At 36.8% G+C, this 18,732-nt stretch overlaps 1 protein-coding gene across 12 annotated transcripts in view; it reads left to right on the forward strand.

Annotated features, from left to right (window-relative positions):
* Window positions 1-18,732, forward strand: part of Picalm (phosphatidylinositol binding clathrin assembly protein) — an 82,180-nt gene that overhangs the window by 24,783 nt on the left and 38,665 nt on the right. For all 12 annotated transcript variants that reach the window (XM_051192202.1, XM_051192206.1, XM_051192200.1 and 9 more), the window contains exons 2-5: window positions 5,188-5,330; window positions 10,850-10,925; window positions 13,965-14,067; window positions 18,581-18,674. In XM_051192202.1, coding sequence (XP_051048159.1) covers window positions 5,188-5,330; window positions 10,850-10,925; window positions 13,965-14,067; window positions 18,581-18,674 — 416 coding nt within the window. The remainder of the gene's footprint in view (window positions 1-5,187; window positions 5,331-10,849; window positions 10,926-13,964; window positions 14,068-18,580; window positions 18,675-18,732) is intronic.

An 18,732-nucleotide genomic window follows, 5' to 3' on the forward strand; every position in this document is an offset into this window, starting at 1 on the left:
TTCAGGGGGTTTCCCAGCTATCAGACTGGGGTCTATAAGCTTCCCCTTGTTTGGGTCAGCTGTTTCTGTGGGTTTTTCCAGCCTGGTCTAGACCCCTTTGCTCATCACTCCTCCATCTCTGCAACTATCCTGAGTGAGGTAACCCAGTCATACAATGACAAACATGGTATGTACTCACTCATATGTGGATTTGAGACATAGAGCAAAGGATCACCAGCCTATAATCCACACTGACAGAAAAGCTAGGAAACAAGGTGGACCCTAAGAGAGACATATATGATCCCCCTGAGAAGGGGAAAGGGACAAGATCTACTGAGCAAATTGGGAGTATGGGGGGAGGGGAGAGGGAGTTAGGAGAAAGGTGAGGAGAGGACATGAGGGAGCAGGAAGATTGAGTCTGTGGAAGAATAGAGCAGAGCAACCATAATAGAGGTTTAAAGAGAAATTATAGGTTTAAAGAGAAATCTGGCACTAGGGAAATGCCCAGAGATCTATAAGGATGACCCCAACTAACAATCTAATCAATAGTAGAGACTACCTTAAATGCCCTTCCCCAATAATGAAATTGATAATTACCTTATATGCTATCTTAGAGCCTTTATTCAGTAGCTGATGGAAACAGAAGCAGACACCCACAGCTAAACACTGAGCTGAACTCCTGGAATGTTTCCATTACAATGGAAGTTATATGATAATACACACTATCTTCTTGAATAGAATTCCAGATTTTATAAACACAATGTTTTAGTGGTTATATGCTTTGTGATCCCTTACAGAAGGGCTAGAAAGAGTAGGAAATAGTGCCATTAGGACATTTTCAGACATTTGACAAGGGCATAAGAGTAGGACAGATGTCCTTTGACATATGTAGTTTGCTTTGGTTTAAGTCTGGTTGCAACTTCCATATTTACCACATTATTTAGCATTTTTGCTGTATGATAAAAAAAATTTTTTTTTGTTGTTCTCCCTCCCTCCTTCCCTACTTCCCAGCCTTCCTTTCCTATCTTCCTTTTTTTTCTTTCTTACAGAGTTTCTTTGTGTAGCTCTGCCTGTAGTGTAGATCTTTCATCCTATCTAGAGATGGATGCCCTGGAATTAGTTCAAAAGGAGACCTGTGCATACATACTGACTCCCTTAGTGCCTTAGTCTCAGAGCTGTGCTCTCACAGCTCAACAGAGAACCTGCTCTCTACTTGCTAAGGGGTCCGAGGCCTTTCAGGAAATACCAGAACAGAGAGGCTCTTGTAGGCTTGTGGCCTGGGCTAGGAATTTTGTTATAAGATGAATTAAACTGTTCAACTTTTTTTGTACCTTCTGAAAAATACAGAGACTGATGTTTTGTGTTTATGCTTGTGGTTAAGTAGTTATAAATTAGGATTTGCTTTAAATTGGGTCATTGCTTCTGGGCATGATGATACAATTGTAATCTTAGTGCTTGGGATGCTGAGGCAGGCAGATTGAGTTTAAGGTTCTCTTCGCTACATAGTGTGTCTCTGTCTCTTAAAGTACTTGGGCATCCTTTCTGTAAGTTTGTAAATGCCCTTAGCAGTTATGGTGATTTAGTTCTAGATGATTTAGTTCTAGACATAAATCACATGGTGAGTTCCTGTGACCTCTTTACTTTTAAGAAAGAACCTGATCTATATAAATAGAACTAGTGTGTCTGCCTTCTCAGATGCTAATTCTAGTTAAAAGTTGGAATGTATTAATAATAAAAGCAAGACCATTTTGGTTGGTAGTGGATGGTTCCATCAACTGTGAGAATAGTGGTTACTTACTAACTTTCAAATTGTAACCACTTAATGGCTTAATACTACTTATAAATGCTTGGTGGATGGCTCAGGCTTATTGATTAGCTAGCTCTTATATTTAAATTAACCCATGTTTTTTATCAGTTCTTTGCCATGTGGTTCATGGCTTGTTACCTCATATTTTACTTGCCATGCTTCCTTGGCCTGGGGTCACCCAGGCTGTGCCCTTCTCCTGTTTCTCTGCTTGGGTTTACTGCCTCACTCAGTCCTGGTTTGCCATAGGTCAAAGCAGCTTTATTTATCAACCAGTGAGAGCAACACATATTCACATATAAAGAAAGATATCCCACAGCAGTGAATTTTCTTCATGACATTAAAGTCTAGAAATTCTCATTATTTGAACCTACAGGCTGTTTTGTTTTTATTTTATTTGTATATTTTTTGAGTGTGGGGTTTGGGAATTGTTAATGAAGTGTTGATAAAGGACTTGAGTTTTTATATTGTGGTAAATACTTTTTAAAAAAATCTGTTAGTTTTTGTTTTTAAGAAATATGCCTTCTAGAACTGTGCATGGTTGACAAATGTATCTAGTTCCTGTATTTGGGAGACAGAGGAAGGTGGATTTCTGGGAATTGGAGGTCAGCTTGATTTACATAGAAAGTTCCAGGCCAGCCAGTAAGCGTGCACACGTGCACACACACACACACACACACATACATACATACATACATACACACACACACACACACACACACACACTACCCACCACCACCAAAAACCCCACTCACCATGGATTCAGAGTGGGACAAATTCTCAAATATGAGAGTTTCGTTAGGAAGTTTGCTTTTGATTAGTTACAGGTGGCAAAAGCATTTCCCTTTCTGAATTGGAAGCATTTTAAGTTGCTATTATGGTGGAAATTTCATACAGAGGAAGAGTTACCTTCGTGAAGAGTGACTGGTGGAATTAAGGAACTGGAGAAATATACAACAAAGTTTATGCAGTTTCTCACCTAGTGATATTTGTATAACTTTGGTTTTGCAATTTGTCCGGTAAATGATCCATCATGAATTCTTCATTTTTCTTGTTTTGTTGTATTAGAAATATTACCTTGCAACCTGTGGCGTTATCCTTCTTTCCATGTGATTACTTCTAAGCCAAGCAGAATTCTTAAGGATTATAGTGAAAAGTTGTTAGACGTTCTTTAATTTGACATTTGAAAATTGCACATTATGTGTTTGGGTTTGTTTTTCAACTTTTTGACAAGGGCAAATAGCTGTGGCCTGTTGGTTTTATATAACTAAGAAACACGATTTTGGGTGGATGGATTCATCCTTCCTTCCTCCTTCCTTCCTTCTTCTCTCTTATTACCTACCTCTTCCTCTTTTCCCCTTTCTCCCTGTTTGATTGTTTGCTTTGTTTTGTTTTTTGAGATAGCATCTCACACTAGCTTATACTGGCCTTACTTAGCTTCTCTATGTAGCCAGACTTGACCTTGTGGCAGCCCTCCTGCCTGGACTACCTGGCTAGGTGCTTTCTTAAAGTGTATATACATATCCAGGGTATGCCAGTAATTCTCAGTACTTGGAAGACAGGCGGAGAGTTGGAGGCCAGCCTGCTTTACATGAGAATGTCAGGTGAGCCTGGGACAAATAGATGTGTCTCCAAAAAAGAAAGTATACAAATTCATACCAAGATGAGTTGACCATTGTGTGTGTGACAGTGTTTCTGGTCTCTAGGGAAATAGTGGAGCACAAAGCAACTGTACACACAAAAAACTAAGAGTTTAGAGATAGTCATATCATATCTCTAAGTTAAGTAGTAACTCCATTATGGCATGGAGTTACAGAAGTGCCCTAAGTATTTGTTAATATGAAGTAATATTCAAAGAAGTTTATCTGATAAATGTGACATTTCAGCAAAGATCTATAGGAAAAAAGTGAGAAAGCAAGTATCTGGAAAAAGAGTGTTCCAGTTAGAAGGAACAGCAGTGCCAAACATCCTAGATATTTCCAATTTGTGAAGCATTGCAAAGAAAGACATTGGGATAGCTGAAACAAAGTTGTAGTGGGAGTATTGGTTGTACTTTGCAGAGTAGTTCATTCCCTCCTTTAATATTCATACTTGCAATATCCCTCAAACCCCCTACAGAGTCTCTGTGTTGAGATTTAAAAAAAGGGGGTGAGCTTTTTGGAGGCTGGAGATAGGATGAGAAAGCTTATCTTACTGATGTGTAGAATGTGTATCACTATTAACAAATGCAGAGAGAATAGGTAGGAGGAGTACTTTGTGCAGTTTGATAGCAGGTTTAACTTTGGAAATAGAAAGATGCCCCAAGAGATTGGGGGAAATGGCTCAGTTGGTAAAGTGATTTCTGTACAAGTAAGAGGATCTGAATTTGTATTCCCAGCACTCTTGTAAATAGCTGGACATACAGGCGGGCACCTTTTACCCTAATGTTGGGGGATACAGAGGCAGGAAGATGTCAAGCTGAAACAGGTATAAAGTGACAAATCCTGTCTCAAAAAATGTGGAGAGCAATAGATAAGACACTTGGCATTGATCTCTGGCCTGTGTGCATGCACACATGCACATTGCATGCATTTGCTCACATGTACACATGAACATATACACAAATCACATACAACACCAAACCAAAAAAATAATAATATTTTGAGGCAGTAGTTTACTATATTGTAGAACTTGAATAGTTTGTCAGAATAGCTTTTGGAAGGATATAGAAGAAATATCTAAGGATATAAAGCTCAAGCTTCTAGATATGTGATTTCTTTTGAAAGATTTTTTTTTTTTTAAGAGAAAAACTTACAGATTCAACTCTAAAGGTATGAATATAGCCAGAATTGTAACTTTTAAAGTTACAGGTAGTAAGGCATCTGTAACTCTTTAGGGTTGCAAAGCAATTCATTTTTGAGATGAATAAGGTACTTGATGCTGAATAATACCTAAGGGAGCTGGATTAATATTCTGATACTGATCATCTATGTGAAACTACCCAGTACTCTCACCTCTCCCTTGAAGAGGTTTTAATTAATTACATTATTTACTATCAGTTAGTTATTTTGTGTATGTGTCAAGTGTGCATGCCATTTAAGAGTGAGGCAGAGAGAGAGAGAGAGAGAGAGAGAGAGAGAGAGAGGGAGGGAGAGAGAGAGGGAGAGAGAGGGAGAGAGAGAATGTATGTGTGTGTGAGAGAGAGTGAGTGTGGGTCCAGCTCTGAGTTTTGAACTTGTCATCAGGCTTGATAACAAGTGCCCTTACCTCCTGAAAGAATTTTAGTAGTTTGTCCAAACTGTTGTTCCACTTTGTTAGATTTTTTTTTTTTTTTTTTAAATACTTACTACTATGGAAATCTGGCACTAGCAGTAAATTAAAATCAGAGAATAAATTAACCTTATTATTATTTTTTTTAATTACAGACTTAATTCAATGTACAAATGAGATGAATGTGAACATCCCACAGTTGGCAGACAGTTTATTTGAAAGAACTACTAACAGTAGTTGGGTAGTGGTCTTCAAATCACTCATTACAACTCATCATTTGATGGTGTATGGAAATGAGGTAAGAACTTTTTACAAAGTGTTTTGTTTATTGTATGGGGTGGGAGGTTGAGTTTCAGGGGTCAAACTCAAGCCATTAGGCTTGCAGGGCATCTGTGTTTACATGTTGAGTCCAGGAAAAAACTTGATAATTACATTAAAAAACTGACAAATATATTGGTGTGATTACTGATTATTTAACTTGCTTTGCTCATTCATGATAACTCCTGCAGCTGAATGTAGATAAAAAGAGCAAGTTGTATGGCCAAAAATAAAAATCACAACTCATGTGAGAAAAAAATGGTGAATAACACTAGAAAGTAGAACATAGGTCCATTTCAATAATGAAATGGAGAATCACAGATAATTCTGAGCATTAGGTTCCATAAGCAGCACTGGTCTTTCCAGTCTTCATTTATCAACTATATGTCTACATCTGCCTGATGTTTATGATTATTATTTTTACCCATTGAGTTACTGTATAACTGCATACGGTTGTATGTGGAAAACTTTGCTTAGTGGAGGGTTATGCTTTTGAGTGCTAAAGTGACATTTTGCTGAGAGGGACTGATAAAAATGTCTTTACCATAGAGAGGGGTTCCTTGTGCCTTTTCTGCTCAGAAGGATAAACAAATAGAGGCCTTGATGGATGTTCTGTCTGGAAAGAATCATCTTGTTTTCCATGATAGTTATCAATCACTATTTGGTTCTTAACCTTGAATGGGTTTCTTGGCTACTCTACTTATTTGTGAAGTTATGTTTAATAAAGCTGTTATGGAATAATTGAATGAAACTAGATAAATCTGTTTTATTGGTGAGTAATTTGTAAGATGCATCTTGAGATAGTTATCAAGGGGATGAAAATGGATTTCTTGTCCTGTTAGATTTCTGAACACCATGGTTTTCTGACATCTGTCATTTTACTATCTTAGGCTTTTTAGTCACACCTCTTCTCTGACAAATACCAATGCAGTATTACTAAAATTGAGACTTAAAGAGGAATTTTCCTGCAGCTGTATCATTCCAACAAATCTTAACTCCTGATACACACACACACACACACACACACACACACACACACACACACACACACACACATATTCATTCTTTTATTCTGGTTCTTGTCTGAAAGTCTTTTTTTTTTTTTGTGGTAACAATAAGCATACTTTTGATACAAAACTGTATTTAGCTTGTTTATGTATTCCTGCTTATTATAAGTATCACCATATTTTGTATTGTTTATCATTGCCAAATAGTTTTATATTTCAGTTTTTCTTATTTAATAATTTTATATGCATTGGTGACTTGCCTGCATGTGTCTGTGTGAGGGTGTCAGGTACCCTAGAACTGGAGTTACAGATAGTTACAAGCGACCATGTGGGTACTGGAAATTAAACCTGAATCCTCAGGAAGAGCAGCCAGTGTTTTAGCCACTGAGCCATCTCTCCAGCTTAAACCACCCACCCCCTACCCTCCCACCCCTCCAACCCCCACTGTTGTTTTTTTTTTGGAAGAGGGTTTCTCTTAACAGCTCTGGCTGTTCTGGAACTCTCTTTGTAGACCAGGCTGGCCTTGAACTCACAGAGATTCATCTGCTTCTGCCTCCTGAGTGATGGGATTAAAGATATGCACCACTATTACCTGTAAAATGGTGTTTTGTTTTGTTTCAGTTTTTTAAAATCTAATATCCATACCTAGAATTGAGCTTTCAGATTATCCTTATTATACTGCCATATTGAGATTTGTTTGTAGTTTTTAAAAATGGCTTCTACAAGTGCGGCCTAAAATGTGTACTAGTCGATGCAGCAACTGTTAAGGACATGTGTTAGTCAGTTGCTTCTAAACTCATTGCAGCCAGTTCATAGATCTGGTTGAAGTGTTTGGGTATGCTAGCTTAAATGTAACTCAAAACAGTTTGGCCTCAACTACAATAGTAGTGTGTGCTTTTAACACAAGTGTGTTTGCTCAAGGGTATTCATTCTGAAGACTTTCAGGAGTTACAAATACAGTTAACTATATATACCACTAGGCAAAGAGGCAAAGTATCAGTGTTAGTTTTCAGATGTTGAAATGAGGCAGATGTAATAATTGCAGACCAGTGTTGATAAAAGCAAAATAGAAAGTTGATTACTGTTTCTAACAGTTGGTCAACAGATAAGAGAAAGATAGCATTTCACTGAGCTTTGCACATAAACTTCTGTTTGCTTCCCCTGTCTAAAACACTAAGTACTTATCTTTTCTTCCCCCACCTCTCCTGTCTCCTCCCCCCCCCCCAAACTCAGGTTTATCCACTGGCAATTCTGTAGCTGTGAGAAGGTGTACATAGGGTTTCTTTATGCTGTAGTGATAGGAATACCATAGAATGGTAGCTCTTAATAGGGAAGGAAATAATGTTTCACCCTCAGAGAACATTTGTTTACAGATAGAAGGGATCTATTATTACCTAGAAACAAGGAATGATCTGTTCCAATTGCCACTAGTGTTAAAGTAGAGAAACTGCACACAGAAAAAATCTCTAAAGATTGATTCTGTATTATAGGGGTTTGACATGGGGTAGCTAGGAATTCCTATCCTATTTTCCACATAATAGCTAAATGGCTTAAACAAATCATTTTGTCGGCTTTATATTTCTTGTCAGTTTTGTGATAATACCATGATGGATAAGTAGAATTAACCAAGGCTTCTTAAACTTTCTCCTCATAACTCCCCTTTGCCCAAGAGAGTTGTATTGGTCTTGGGTATATGTATGTGAAATGTATGTATGTACAGGTTCTGGTAGAATGGCCTAGTGGATTAAGGCACTTGCTACCAAGCTTGGCATCCTGAGTTGCATACTCAGATCTCATATTTTAGGGGGAGAGGAGATAACTGCACAGAGTTCTTCTTACCCTTACATGTACACATACAAAAATATAAAAAGATAAAAAAGGAAATTAGGTATATAGAGCCTATTTATTGATAATAAAGACACTAGAAGAACTTTATTATTTATTAAATAAGTGTGTTAATGGAGTAAAGAAGCTTGACAACCTGAGTCAGTACATGGTCTGCCCATGGTAGAAGAAGAGAACCTACTCCTGCAAATTTGTCCTCTGACCCTCTTCACATGCACTGTGCCATTCTCATTCACCTTCCCACCTTATCCCCACACATCATGTTTGTATGAAAGCAGAAAACTTTGTTGTATAGGTAAAGTCATTGAAGTTCATAACACACAGTGGTCTCATCTGAGCTGAGACATTCAGACAGCATTAGTTGGTATCCGGTGGTATGATGGCATGCACAGATCAACGTGTATTATATGTTCATAACCAAGTGAAAGCTTCCAGAAATACTGGATTTAGTGTGTGTATGTATGTATGTATGTATGTATATATTTTTTAAAATTAATTTTGGTTCTTGCCCATTCAGAGCTCCTTTACTGTTGCCAGAATTTTCAAATTTTCCATGTTCAATTTCATTACCCATATGCAGTCTTAACTACAGTTTAAGAAAGAATACATTATAGCATGATACATTGTTGGTGACTAAAATTTGTAGATAAATATTGGTTCTAAAAGAGGAAGTATAGTGCTTTTAAACATTTTATTGTGAAGAGTTTCAAACATACTGATTCAGAGAGGCTTACTAATAAATGCTTATGGGCCTATCAATCAGATTCAGTATCACCAATATTTTGGCATTATTGAAATGATACTTTTAAGATGGTACATTCTGAACTACCTCAAATGAGAAACTATGAAACATTGCTGTTTGTCAGATTGGTGACAAGATGATTGAGTTTGCTGCTTTTTGAGACATAAATCAAAACTTGATTAAAGCCACAAGATTTATTATACCTACAGACTTGTGTGAAATGTCTTGATAGACTAGAATAAAATACATGTTACTAGAGTACGAAGAGAAGAAAAATTGTTATGAAGCCTATAAAAATTGCAGTGATAATATCCTGATATTTTTATGTTTCTAAAATAGGCTGTTTCAGGATAAGGATGAAACATAAGTCTGATTTATAAATTGCTTTTCAAAATGCTTGTCTATTTGGGATGATGTCATAAAGGTCAGATAGGGTGACAGAGCTACTGCATATATTAAAACAGTAGGGAAGGGAAAGGAAACCCTCAGAAGTGAAGAGAGAGGCATTTCCTTTTGTGTGTCTGGAGTTGTATTGAAAAGCCAGTTAGGGTAATGTACTATGGTCACTTTGGAGAACATTTTGAGAGTGTTTTGAAAAGATGTACTTTTTATATAGATGTCTGCCTAATAGTCCAGCCTGAAGTATGTTCTGACAATGATTTACATGTGGATAACAAATACAAAGATGTCAGGGCATTATTAGTAGAGAGTTTTAAGAAGGACTAAATACCTATAAATGAATAGATACTTAATTGTTGGAATACTATGGTAGTTGTATTAGTGGATCATTTTGTTGAGTTGCGCACATTGACAAAGAATACTGTATGGTATTGCTGTAAGTTGATTTTTAAAAGCGTTTTGTTTGTTTGTTTGAGACATAGTTCTGGTGTGCATTGCTGGCTTGCCTAGAACTCACTTTAAAGCCTAGACTATCCTTGAATTTGTGTCAATGTCCTGATTGTTGGACTTGCAGGTTTGTACCACCATACCTGACTTATTTTTCTGTTGTATGTAGCATAGTCAGGGCTTGCCTCAAATTCTTCATCCTATTTCCTTAAGCTCCCGAGTCTTAGGAGTACATTATACATAGCCTGTAAATTTCAAATAGAGTACAAAATTATATCAATATGTACATCATAAATTGTCAGAAAGTGTGTATGCCTGCTTCAACAAAGTCACATTTGATGAGGGAAGGAGGGAAATGAGATTAAAGAACTGTTTTCAGTGGAGTCTATGATGTTGTGATTGTATTATAAACTCGGAAATGCATATTTTAATGTGTTTAACCTAGGCAGTGGGTCAGGAGGTCTCTTTAACACTTTAACATACTCTTGTATGATTGGGAATATTTTGTTAAAAAAAAAAGTCACAAAAATTGGGACCTTCCAAAATCCAGATATTGGAGGTAGAGAGGTAACTTAGTGAGTAAAGTGCTTATTGTGCAAAGATGGGGAACTGAGTTTGATTCCCAGAGCTCAATGCTTAAGATGAAACTGTGAAATAACTTTTGAGGTCCTGCCAGAGAGAGAGAAGAGAGAGAGATTGAGAGGGAGGGAGGGAGGGAGGGAGGGAAGGAAGGGGGAGTGAGTTAAAAAGTACATATATAATCTGGTTATACTTATCTGTATCCTACTATGCTATAGTAAAGATAGAATTATTGATTGTAGTTTAAGTGCTTAATTCATTTAATTATTTTGACTTTAGTATTGCAGTTGTGGTTATCAGGTTGTACTAAATGTATTAATGAAAACTATTATGTTTTTATGTTTGAAAACTAATGAGAGTGAGGATGGGAAATTGAAATAAGCTCACTGAAATATGTTAACCATCACTTTCCTCCTACTTTCAAATTAAAAGTTTGTAAGATGGCAGCACCATAATCTTTTGTAATTGTTTATTTTCCAGCGTTTCATTCAGTATTTGGCTTCAAGAAACACATTGTTTAACTTAAGCAATTTTTTGGATAAAAGTGGATTGCAAGGTAAAGACTCTTTTTCCCCCCTAGAAAACCAAGAGTAAACCCATATAATGATTATTGAAATATTTGACTGTATTAACATATTGATGCATCAAATCACATTTTAATGTCTTTTAATTTGGAATTAAGGTTGATATTAGCACCTGAATCTCTGATAGGCAGTACCAGGGTAGTTACTTGCAAACATGGACTCTGGAGCAGCACTGCCTGTGCTTTGCCACTTAGAACTACATGGACTTCATCAATTTTACTTTACCACTGTGTTATTGTCTGTAAAATTAGAAATGGTGGTAGTCACTGTTCAGGAGTTTATGTGGCTTAACCTAGTTAATAACTAACCCTAAAGTGCTTAGAATAATACCAGGCACACTAAATAAGTATTTACTTTGATATTACTGCCTTTTGGATTTGTTTTATTATAAGGAAATATATAGTTGATGTTTTACATTGTAGGGACATAGTTGAGTATAATATTATTGACATTGATAACGTGGCTGTTCCTTTTTTATTTAACTTTAAATGGCTTTTCATTGTATATATTCAGTACATTGTACTGGGTTACATAACAGCACTTTTACACAAGTATAGAATGTGAGTTTAGTATTCCCACCTGATATTTACTGTGCTTCTCTAACAGTTCCATTGGTTTCACTTTGAATCTAGTCACTTCAGTTTGCCATATTTTGGTTATAGCCATCTATGTTTATTCTGTCTTAATGGAGTCTGTTGCCCAAAACTGGGACATTAGTATTATAGACTGTCAGAACTAGGAAGGACCACATAAAGGATTGCTAACCTATTTGGAAATATTAATATTCATTCTTTTGTTGTTGTTGCTTTGGTTTTTGCTTTTATTTTATGAAACAGGGTCTTAGGAGCTCAGGCTGGTCTGGACTTCATTGTAGTCCTTTGCTTCAGCCTCCTAAGTGCTGGAATTATAGGCATGACCCATCATATCCAGCTCTGTTTGCGGATCTGTTTAATTAATGCTTCTTAGCTCTTATTTAGCTTTTACTTTTAAGTCTGTAGCGGTGGGGGGGGGGGGAGGGGAACCTATGCAAAGCTATAGAATCTGTACAAACATCCAGTTGGTTTTTGTCTCAGTTATTATTTTCACTTCCTTGAGGTGAAAATTAATTTATTTTGTTTTAATACTTCTAACTTGTATTTATATTTTATGTGTATGGGTGTTTTGTCTGCATGTATGTCTCTGTGGTACATGTTTTCAGTGTCTGCAGAGGCTGGATAAAGAAACTGGAATTACAGATAGTTGTTAGCTGCCCTGTGGGTGCTAGGAGTTGAACATTGATTCTCTGGGAGAGCAGCTGGGCTTCCTAATCGCATAGTTTCTCTTAAGACACAGAAATTAAGTAAAATTAGTGGTAAAGAATTTTAGACTTTTATTCCTTTTATTAAGAGGTAGATTAGTTGTTTAGCATTTGCATCTACCTTACAGAATGCATTGGTGAGATAGCCCAGTGGGTAAAGGTGCTTGTTGCCAAACCTGACCCCTAATTGATCCCATGTGGTGGAAATAAAGAAGAGTTCTACAAGTTATGCTTTGGCCTCCACATGCATGCAGTGGCCAGGAAAGTGCACACATATGCAGACACACATGTACACAGACACATACACATTTACTTACAAAAAATTTAAAAACATACATTCTAACCAGGTGATGGTGACACACACCTTTAATTCCAGCACATGGAGGCAGAGGCAGGTGGATATCTGAGTTTGAGAACAGCCTGGTCTATAGAGTGCATTCCAGGATAGCCAGGGCTACACAGTGAAATCTTGTCTTGACAAACCAAAACAAACATATATTCTATAAAGGTTTTATCAGTAAGATTAATAGTTAACATTTATTCATTGAGATTTTTAGTAAGTAGTTTTGATCACTAGTGTACCAGTGTATTTTTGACTGGAGTCCGGTATCTGGAATGTTAACTATAACTAAACTAGTCAGTAGGATAACCTGCTTTATAATAAGCAGCCTCTAGTTATTCTTGAGGAAATGATACTAGAGCATGAAAGATTAAAAATAATTTTGAATTATGTTGATTGAAACTTGAAGAACAAGAGGTATTTTCCTTCTTAAGATGAGGAAGAATAGAAAAGGGGAGGGAACAGCATGAACCAAAAAAACAAGAGTTTCATAAAGTACTTTAAGCAGGTATGAGACTGGGTGGCAGCAACAGTTCCTTTTTCCCCTGGTCTGGTTTCTTCTGACTTTTTAGTAGGCAGTCCTTAAACATTTGCACATTGGTAAGTGTTAATACTAAATCAAGTTGTTTTTGTGTGTGTTATTATTGTGTTTTTATAAAGCAGAGATCAGATCAAATATGTCTGAATAAATTGACCTATTTTTCATTGAGGAGAAAAAATTTATAGACCTTTGACCCAGACAGTAGCTAAAATACAAGGTTTCTGGTATCTTAAAAAATAATAATGATGAGTTTTCTGTTGCTGATTATGATGAAACAATGTTAGAGTGATTTGTATGAACATGCAAGGTTTTATTGAAAATACTTAAAAATACTGGCTGTGCCTTCAACATACATGTTACTGTCCTTTTTACTGGTCAATGCTTTCCATATTTCTTACAAGGTTGGCACATGTGAGTTACACCTGACCTAAATAATACACAACTAAAGGTTTCACAAGTATAAAAATGGAAACTTCATTTCTATTTTTGAGGGATGGAATTATGGGTTCTGCTGGGTGTTAAGCTTGAGCTCTGAGGTTCTTAAATTATGAAAGGGAATATGTTTTCCAAACTCTTGAAAAGTAAAGAATAGGCATGTGGGTCAGATGAAGCAAAATAGATTTTCTAGTGAAATTGTAAGGAAAAAGTTTTTAAAGCCGTATATGATGCACCTGACTTTTAACATGACTCTAAAAAGTTTAGTGAGAAACTCATTATTACTTAATTTACACCACTGAATGTAGTTGGGATAGCATATTTTTGCTGTTGAATAATAAAGTTGTTTTAGTAGGTAAACTTTAGATTTTAACATTCATGAAAACTTTGTTTTACAGGTTATGATATGTCTACATTTATTAGACGGTATAGTAGATATCTAAATGAAAAGGCAGTTTCATACAGACAAGTTGCATTCGATTTCACAAAAGTGAAGAGAGGGTGAGTTATGTTTTCATTTCTAATTAAAATATCAAATACTATAAAACAGGAATTATACATTGTGAGTCACAACTATAAAACAGGAATTATACATTGTGAGTCACAGAACTTTACCCAGTTTTATAGTTAAACTTTATTTTTCTTTGGAGGAATGCCACATACTTTCTCTAGTAGGATTTTTAAAAAAAAAGTTCTATCTATCTTTATAACAACTTTACTGAGTTATAGTTCTCATGATTAAAAGTTCATCCTTTTAAAATGTATAATTACTTTTTAGTATGTTTACAAAATTATGTGACATAACCCTACTATATGATTTAATTTCCTATAGTTTCTTTCCCCAGCCCCCATCCCTATTTACCACCCACTCGGTTGATTATGTTCAATTTGTTTTAGTTACCTTACAGTTCCATAGGAGTTTTAGGATCAGTATGTCAATTTTGGTAGAAAAAACAGCCAATAATTTTAATTAGTTCTTTTGGTTATAGACAGGACCTCATGTTTCCCTGGCTGGCCTTGAATTCTCAAGAGGTCTGTCTGCTTCTGCCTCCTGAGTCCTGGCCTTGCTTACAGCCAGGATTTTAAAAGTGGGAATCACTAAATGTGTAGATCTGTCTGGGCATTGTTACTACTTGTAGCATGTTTACTTCCTAGTAAACATGGGTATCTGTCTGTTCATTCCTTTCTGTACTGTTTGTAGCTAGTTTTGATATCATATGCCTATAATCCATGTATTGAGGAAAAAGGCAGGGGAATCACCAGTTTTCTTTATTATTTCTTCTCCCTTCTCTTCCCTTCCCTTCCCTTTCCCTCCCTCCTTTACCCCCCCCCCCCCAAGAAAACATTGTCATAGTACAGGGATTGAGATGGATGAGAAAGTACTGATGCAGCAGACACCAGTTGCTTTGTGTGGTTGTTCTGGTGGCCTAAATGTGCCAAAGGTGTCTCTAATATGCATAGTGGCTTTCCCATTGCTGCCCATCAATTCTTGATACTGAGTCATGAAAAGAGGTGAAGAGCACCCTGGCTACCATGTTCACAGTGCAGCTAACACATGACAAAGCCCATCTTGATGGAGTTTAAGCAGCTGGCTGGGATTGCTTGTCGGTGATTTTCTTTATCCATTCTGTATTGCTCAACTCTATACCTCATACCAAAATCTAGACATAGCTAGACAGAGGTCAAAGGGTGCTTGTGTCATAGGAAAACCTGGGGTTCACTTTCATAACCTTCATTTCAGGACCCTAGGGCTGAGGACTGCAGGCCCTGTCATTGGGAAGATGCTGCTACAAACCACTTAAGAGGCTTTGGGAGTGACTGCAGCACTTAGGTCAGGGCTTAACAGTGTCCACTTACAATCTTTTTCTTCCAGAAATTATTTGTCGTCTTGTGTGCATGGTAAGATGGGAGCCATGTATGCCATGGCACATGTGTAGAGGTCAGACAACTTTATGGAATTGGGACTCTCTTTTCACCCTTAGTGAATGTGCTGAGGATTGAATTTAGGTGGCCTTTCCCAGCTGAGACATCATGCATGTTAAAATTGAGTTTTATTTTTCTGCATTATGAGTACTGATCATCTAAGCACAAGAACTAACCACGTGAATAATGTGACTAGTACTTTGATGTTTAGTATCTTATAGGTAGATTTTTTTTCCCCCTTAAGTTATATCATGATAGCTCAGGAAAGAACCATTGAAGTTTTTTAAATGTATTCATTCGTTTTATATCCCAAAGCAGTTTCCCTTCCATCTTCTCTCACCATTCCATCCCTGCCCCCATACCTGTCCAAATACACTCCTCCTCAGTTTCTGTTCAGAAAGGGGCAGGCCTCCCATGGGCATCAACAGCATGACTTATCAAGTTGAGGTAGGACTAAGCTCCTCCCTTGGTATTAAGGCTGGGCAAGCCAACCCAATATGAGGACTAGTTCCTAAGAGCCAGCTCCCACTGCTAGGAGTCCCACAAATAGATCAAACACACATTGTCACATATGTGGAGGGCCTAGGTTGGTCCATGCAGGCTTTCTGGTTGTCAGTTCAATTTCTGTGAATTCCTATGAGTCCAGGTTAGTTGTGCCTGTGGGTCCCCTTGTGATGTTCTTAATCGGCTGGTACAGTCCTTCATCCCTGTCTTCAGCAGGATTTCTGAGCTCAGGCCAATGTTTGACTGTGGATCTTTTCATCAGTTTAATCAGAAGGCTCTCTGATGACAAGTGGGGTAGTTACCAATCTATAAATATAGCAGAATATCCTTAAGTTGACTCATGTTTGCTTTTATCTTAGGTCTCTGAGACATACAACTTTGGGTCCTGGCACTCCAGGCAGTGTCAAGGGTAGACTCATTATCGTGGTATGGGTCTAACACTGGACCAGTCATTTGGTTGGCCACTCCCACAGTCTTTATGCCACTCTTAATACCAGTTTTTCTCTTCCTCTCTCCCCCCCCCCCCCCATTTTAATTTGTGGGGCTATTTTGGAGGAAGATTTTCTCTGTGTAGCCTGGGTTATCCTAGAACTCACTCTGTAGACCAGACCAGGCTGGCCTTGAACCCAGATATTCACCTGCCTCTGCCTCGCAAGTGTTTGCATTAAAGGCATGTGCCACTACTACAGTCTGGCTTAAAGTAGAAATCTTAAGACAAATGTAGACATATACAAGACATTTAAAAGATAAAATTGTTTGGTTTTTTAACCATTTTAAGTCAAGGAGAGATTGTTTTACCAAACTAACTTCTACAGATTTTTATGTTACATATTTAGGCACATTGTGTGATTTAAAAAAAAAAAAAAAAAAAAAACCCAGTGGGTTTATTTTAATTCTTGCTGGGCTAACATTCTACTATCGACTGCATCCCCTGTGTGGTTTTTTTTTTTTTTTTTAAATAGTCATGTATGGATGTGAATGAATTACTTGTTCATTCAAGATTATAAATTTGTTAAATGACTGACTGCAGGGGAGAAAGGTACAAGAAAATTAAATATTTGCAAGAGAATGTTTGCAATAGTAATATTTGATCAAAATAGTTTTGTAAGATTAAATTTATTTTCATAGAATGAAGTCTCAGTTTAGTCCTTTTTCCATTTGGGAGCTAAGGGTTGGGGTAATGTATCTGTGAATAATATAAAAGAGACTTTTAGATAAAGAAGTTGGGCTGGTTGTTCATTTAGATGTTAAATTAAACCAAGAAGATTTAAATTAAACCAGCAACATTTAAGATACTGTGATGGAGAAATGTCCAGAAAGTAAAAAAAAAAATGACATCAAAAAGAAGGGATTAAATGAGAAGTTAGAGTGTCTGGGAGGAGAGTGTAATGATATGAAAATAAGGGCATGCTACAACGAGACATTGTGTTCTCTTAGATTCCAGCAATTGCTGTCAACCAGTGTGGTATCTAAGAGAAAACATTTGATGGGTATATTAATGAAGTTAGCCAGGCTAAAGCTGATTAATAGTTGGCAGACTGAGGCAGTCCAGTATTTGTTTCAGTAAACTCCTGCATTTTGTAACTTGTTGTCATTGTTCTTAGTATGGCTTAGAGTGGCCTGATTAAAAAATGTATTTTGGGAAACTTTCTTTTTAAAAGCCTTGGATGTTTGACTCAAACAATGCTCCACCCCTCCCTCTCGTTAGGCAAGCACTCTACTGCTAAGTTCTGTTGTCAGAACCCTTTTTCCATAATTTTATTTATTAGTGTGAGAGTGCCATAAACATACATGTGCCATGGTGGAGGTCAGAAGACAGCTTTTTGGAGTTGGTCCTGGTCCTATACCTTAGTTTCTTTTTTGGACCATAGGCTTTTAGAAACGTGCTTTAAATTTACTTCACTTGCTGCCCCATTCCCAGAACTTTCAAGTTTCTATTTTGCAACAGACTGCCCTTGGAACTTGTGATATTCCTGCCCTGGTTTGTTTATGAAATGAGATTATACCTGGCTATGAAGAAATTAAATGGAATCAACTCCTGACTCTTATAATACTTAATTGTTTAGTGATTTCTGGCAATAGTTTCTTTTGCTTTTAAAGAAGTAAATCTGCCTTTAATGACTGAGATTCATGCCATTTCTTCTTGTAGTAACTATATAATGTGTAAATCTTCACTTTCATTTAAAATAATATTTTATGTGAATGGGTGTTTTGCCTGCATGTATGTGTGTACACCATTTTTTTTTATGTCCACAGAGACCAGAAGAGGGATTTGGATCTCCTAGATCTGGTATTACATATGGTTGTGAGCTGCCACATGGATGCTAAGAATTGAACCTAGGCCCTCTGGAAAACCAACCCATACACTTAACTACTGAGCCATCTCAATGTACACATATACCCCTTACCCTTTTTTGATAGCACTAGTCTCCAGCTGTTGGTTTTACATTCTTTCTATATAATCCTTAATTGAGATTTAGAGTTCAATAATGACTTCAGAATATATGATATTTTATCACAGTCTTGTTATTTAAATAGCGAGCCAAATAGGAAATTTAGTGATGAATTATTTTTGGTTTTTTAATAGGGCTGATGGAGTTATGAGAACTATGAACACAGAAAAACTCTTAAAGACTGTACCAATTATCCAGAATCAAATGGATGCACTTCTTGATTTTAATGTAAGTTGATATGCTTTTATAATTCAAAATTTCTAAAAAATTAGATAATCATAACTGG

Source organism: Phodopus roborovskii, unplaced genomic scaffold (assembly GCF_943737965.1).
Source record: "Phodopus roborovskii unplaced genomic scaffold, PHOROB, whole genome shotgun sequence".
NCBI classification, from domain to species: domain Eukaryota; kingdom Metazoa; phylum Chordata; class Mammalia; order Rodentia; family Cricetidae; genus Phodopus; species Phodopus roborovskii.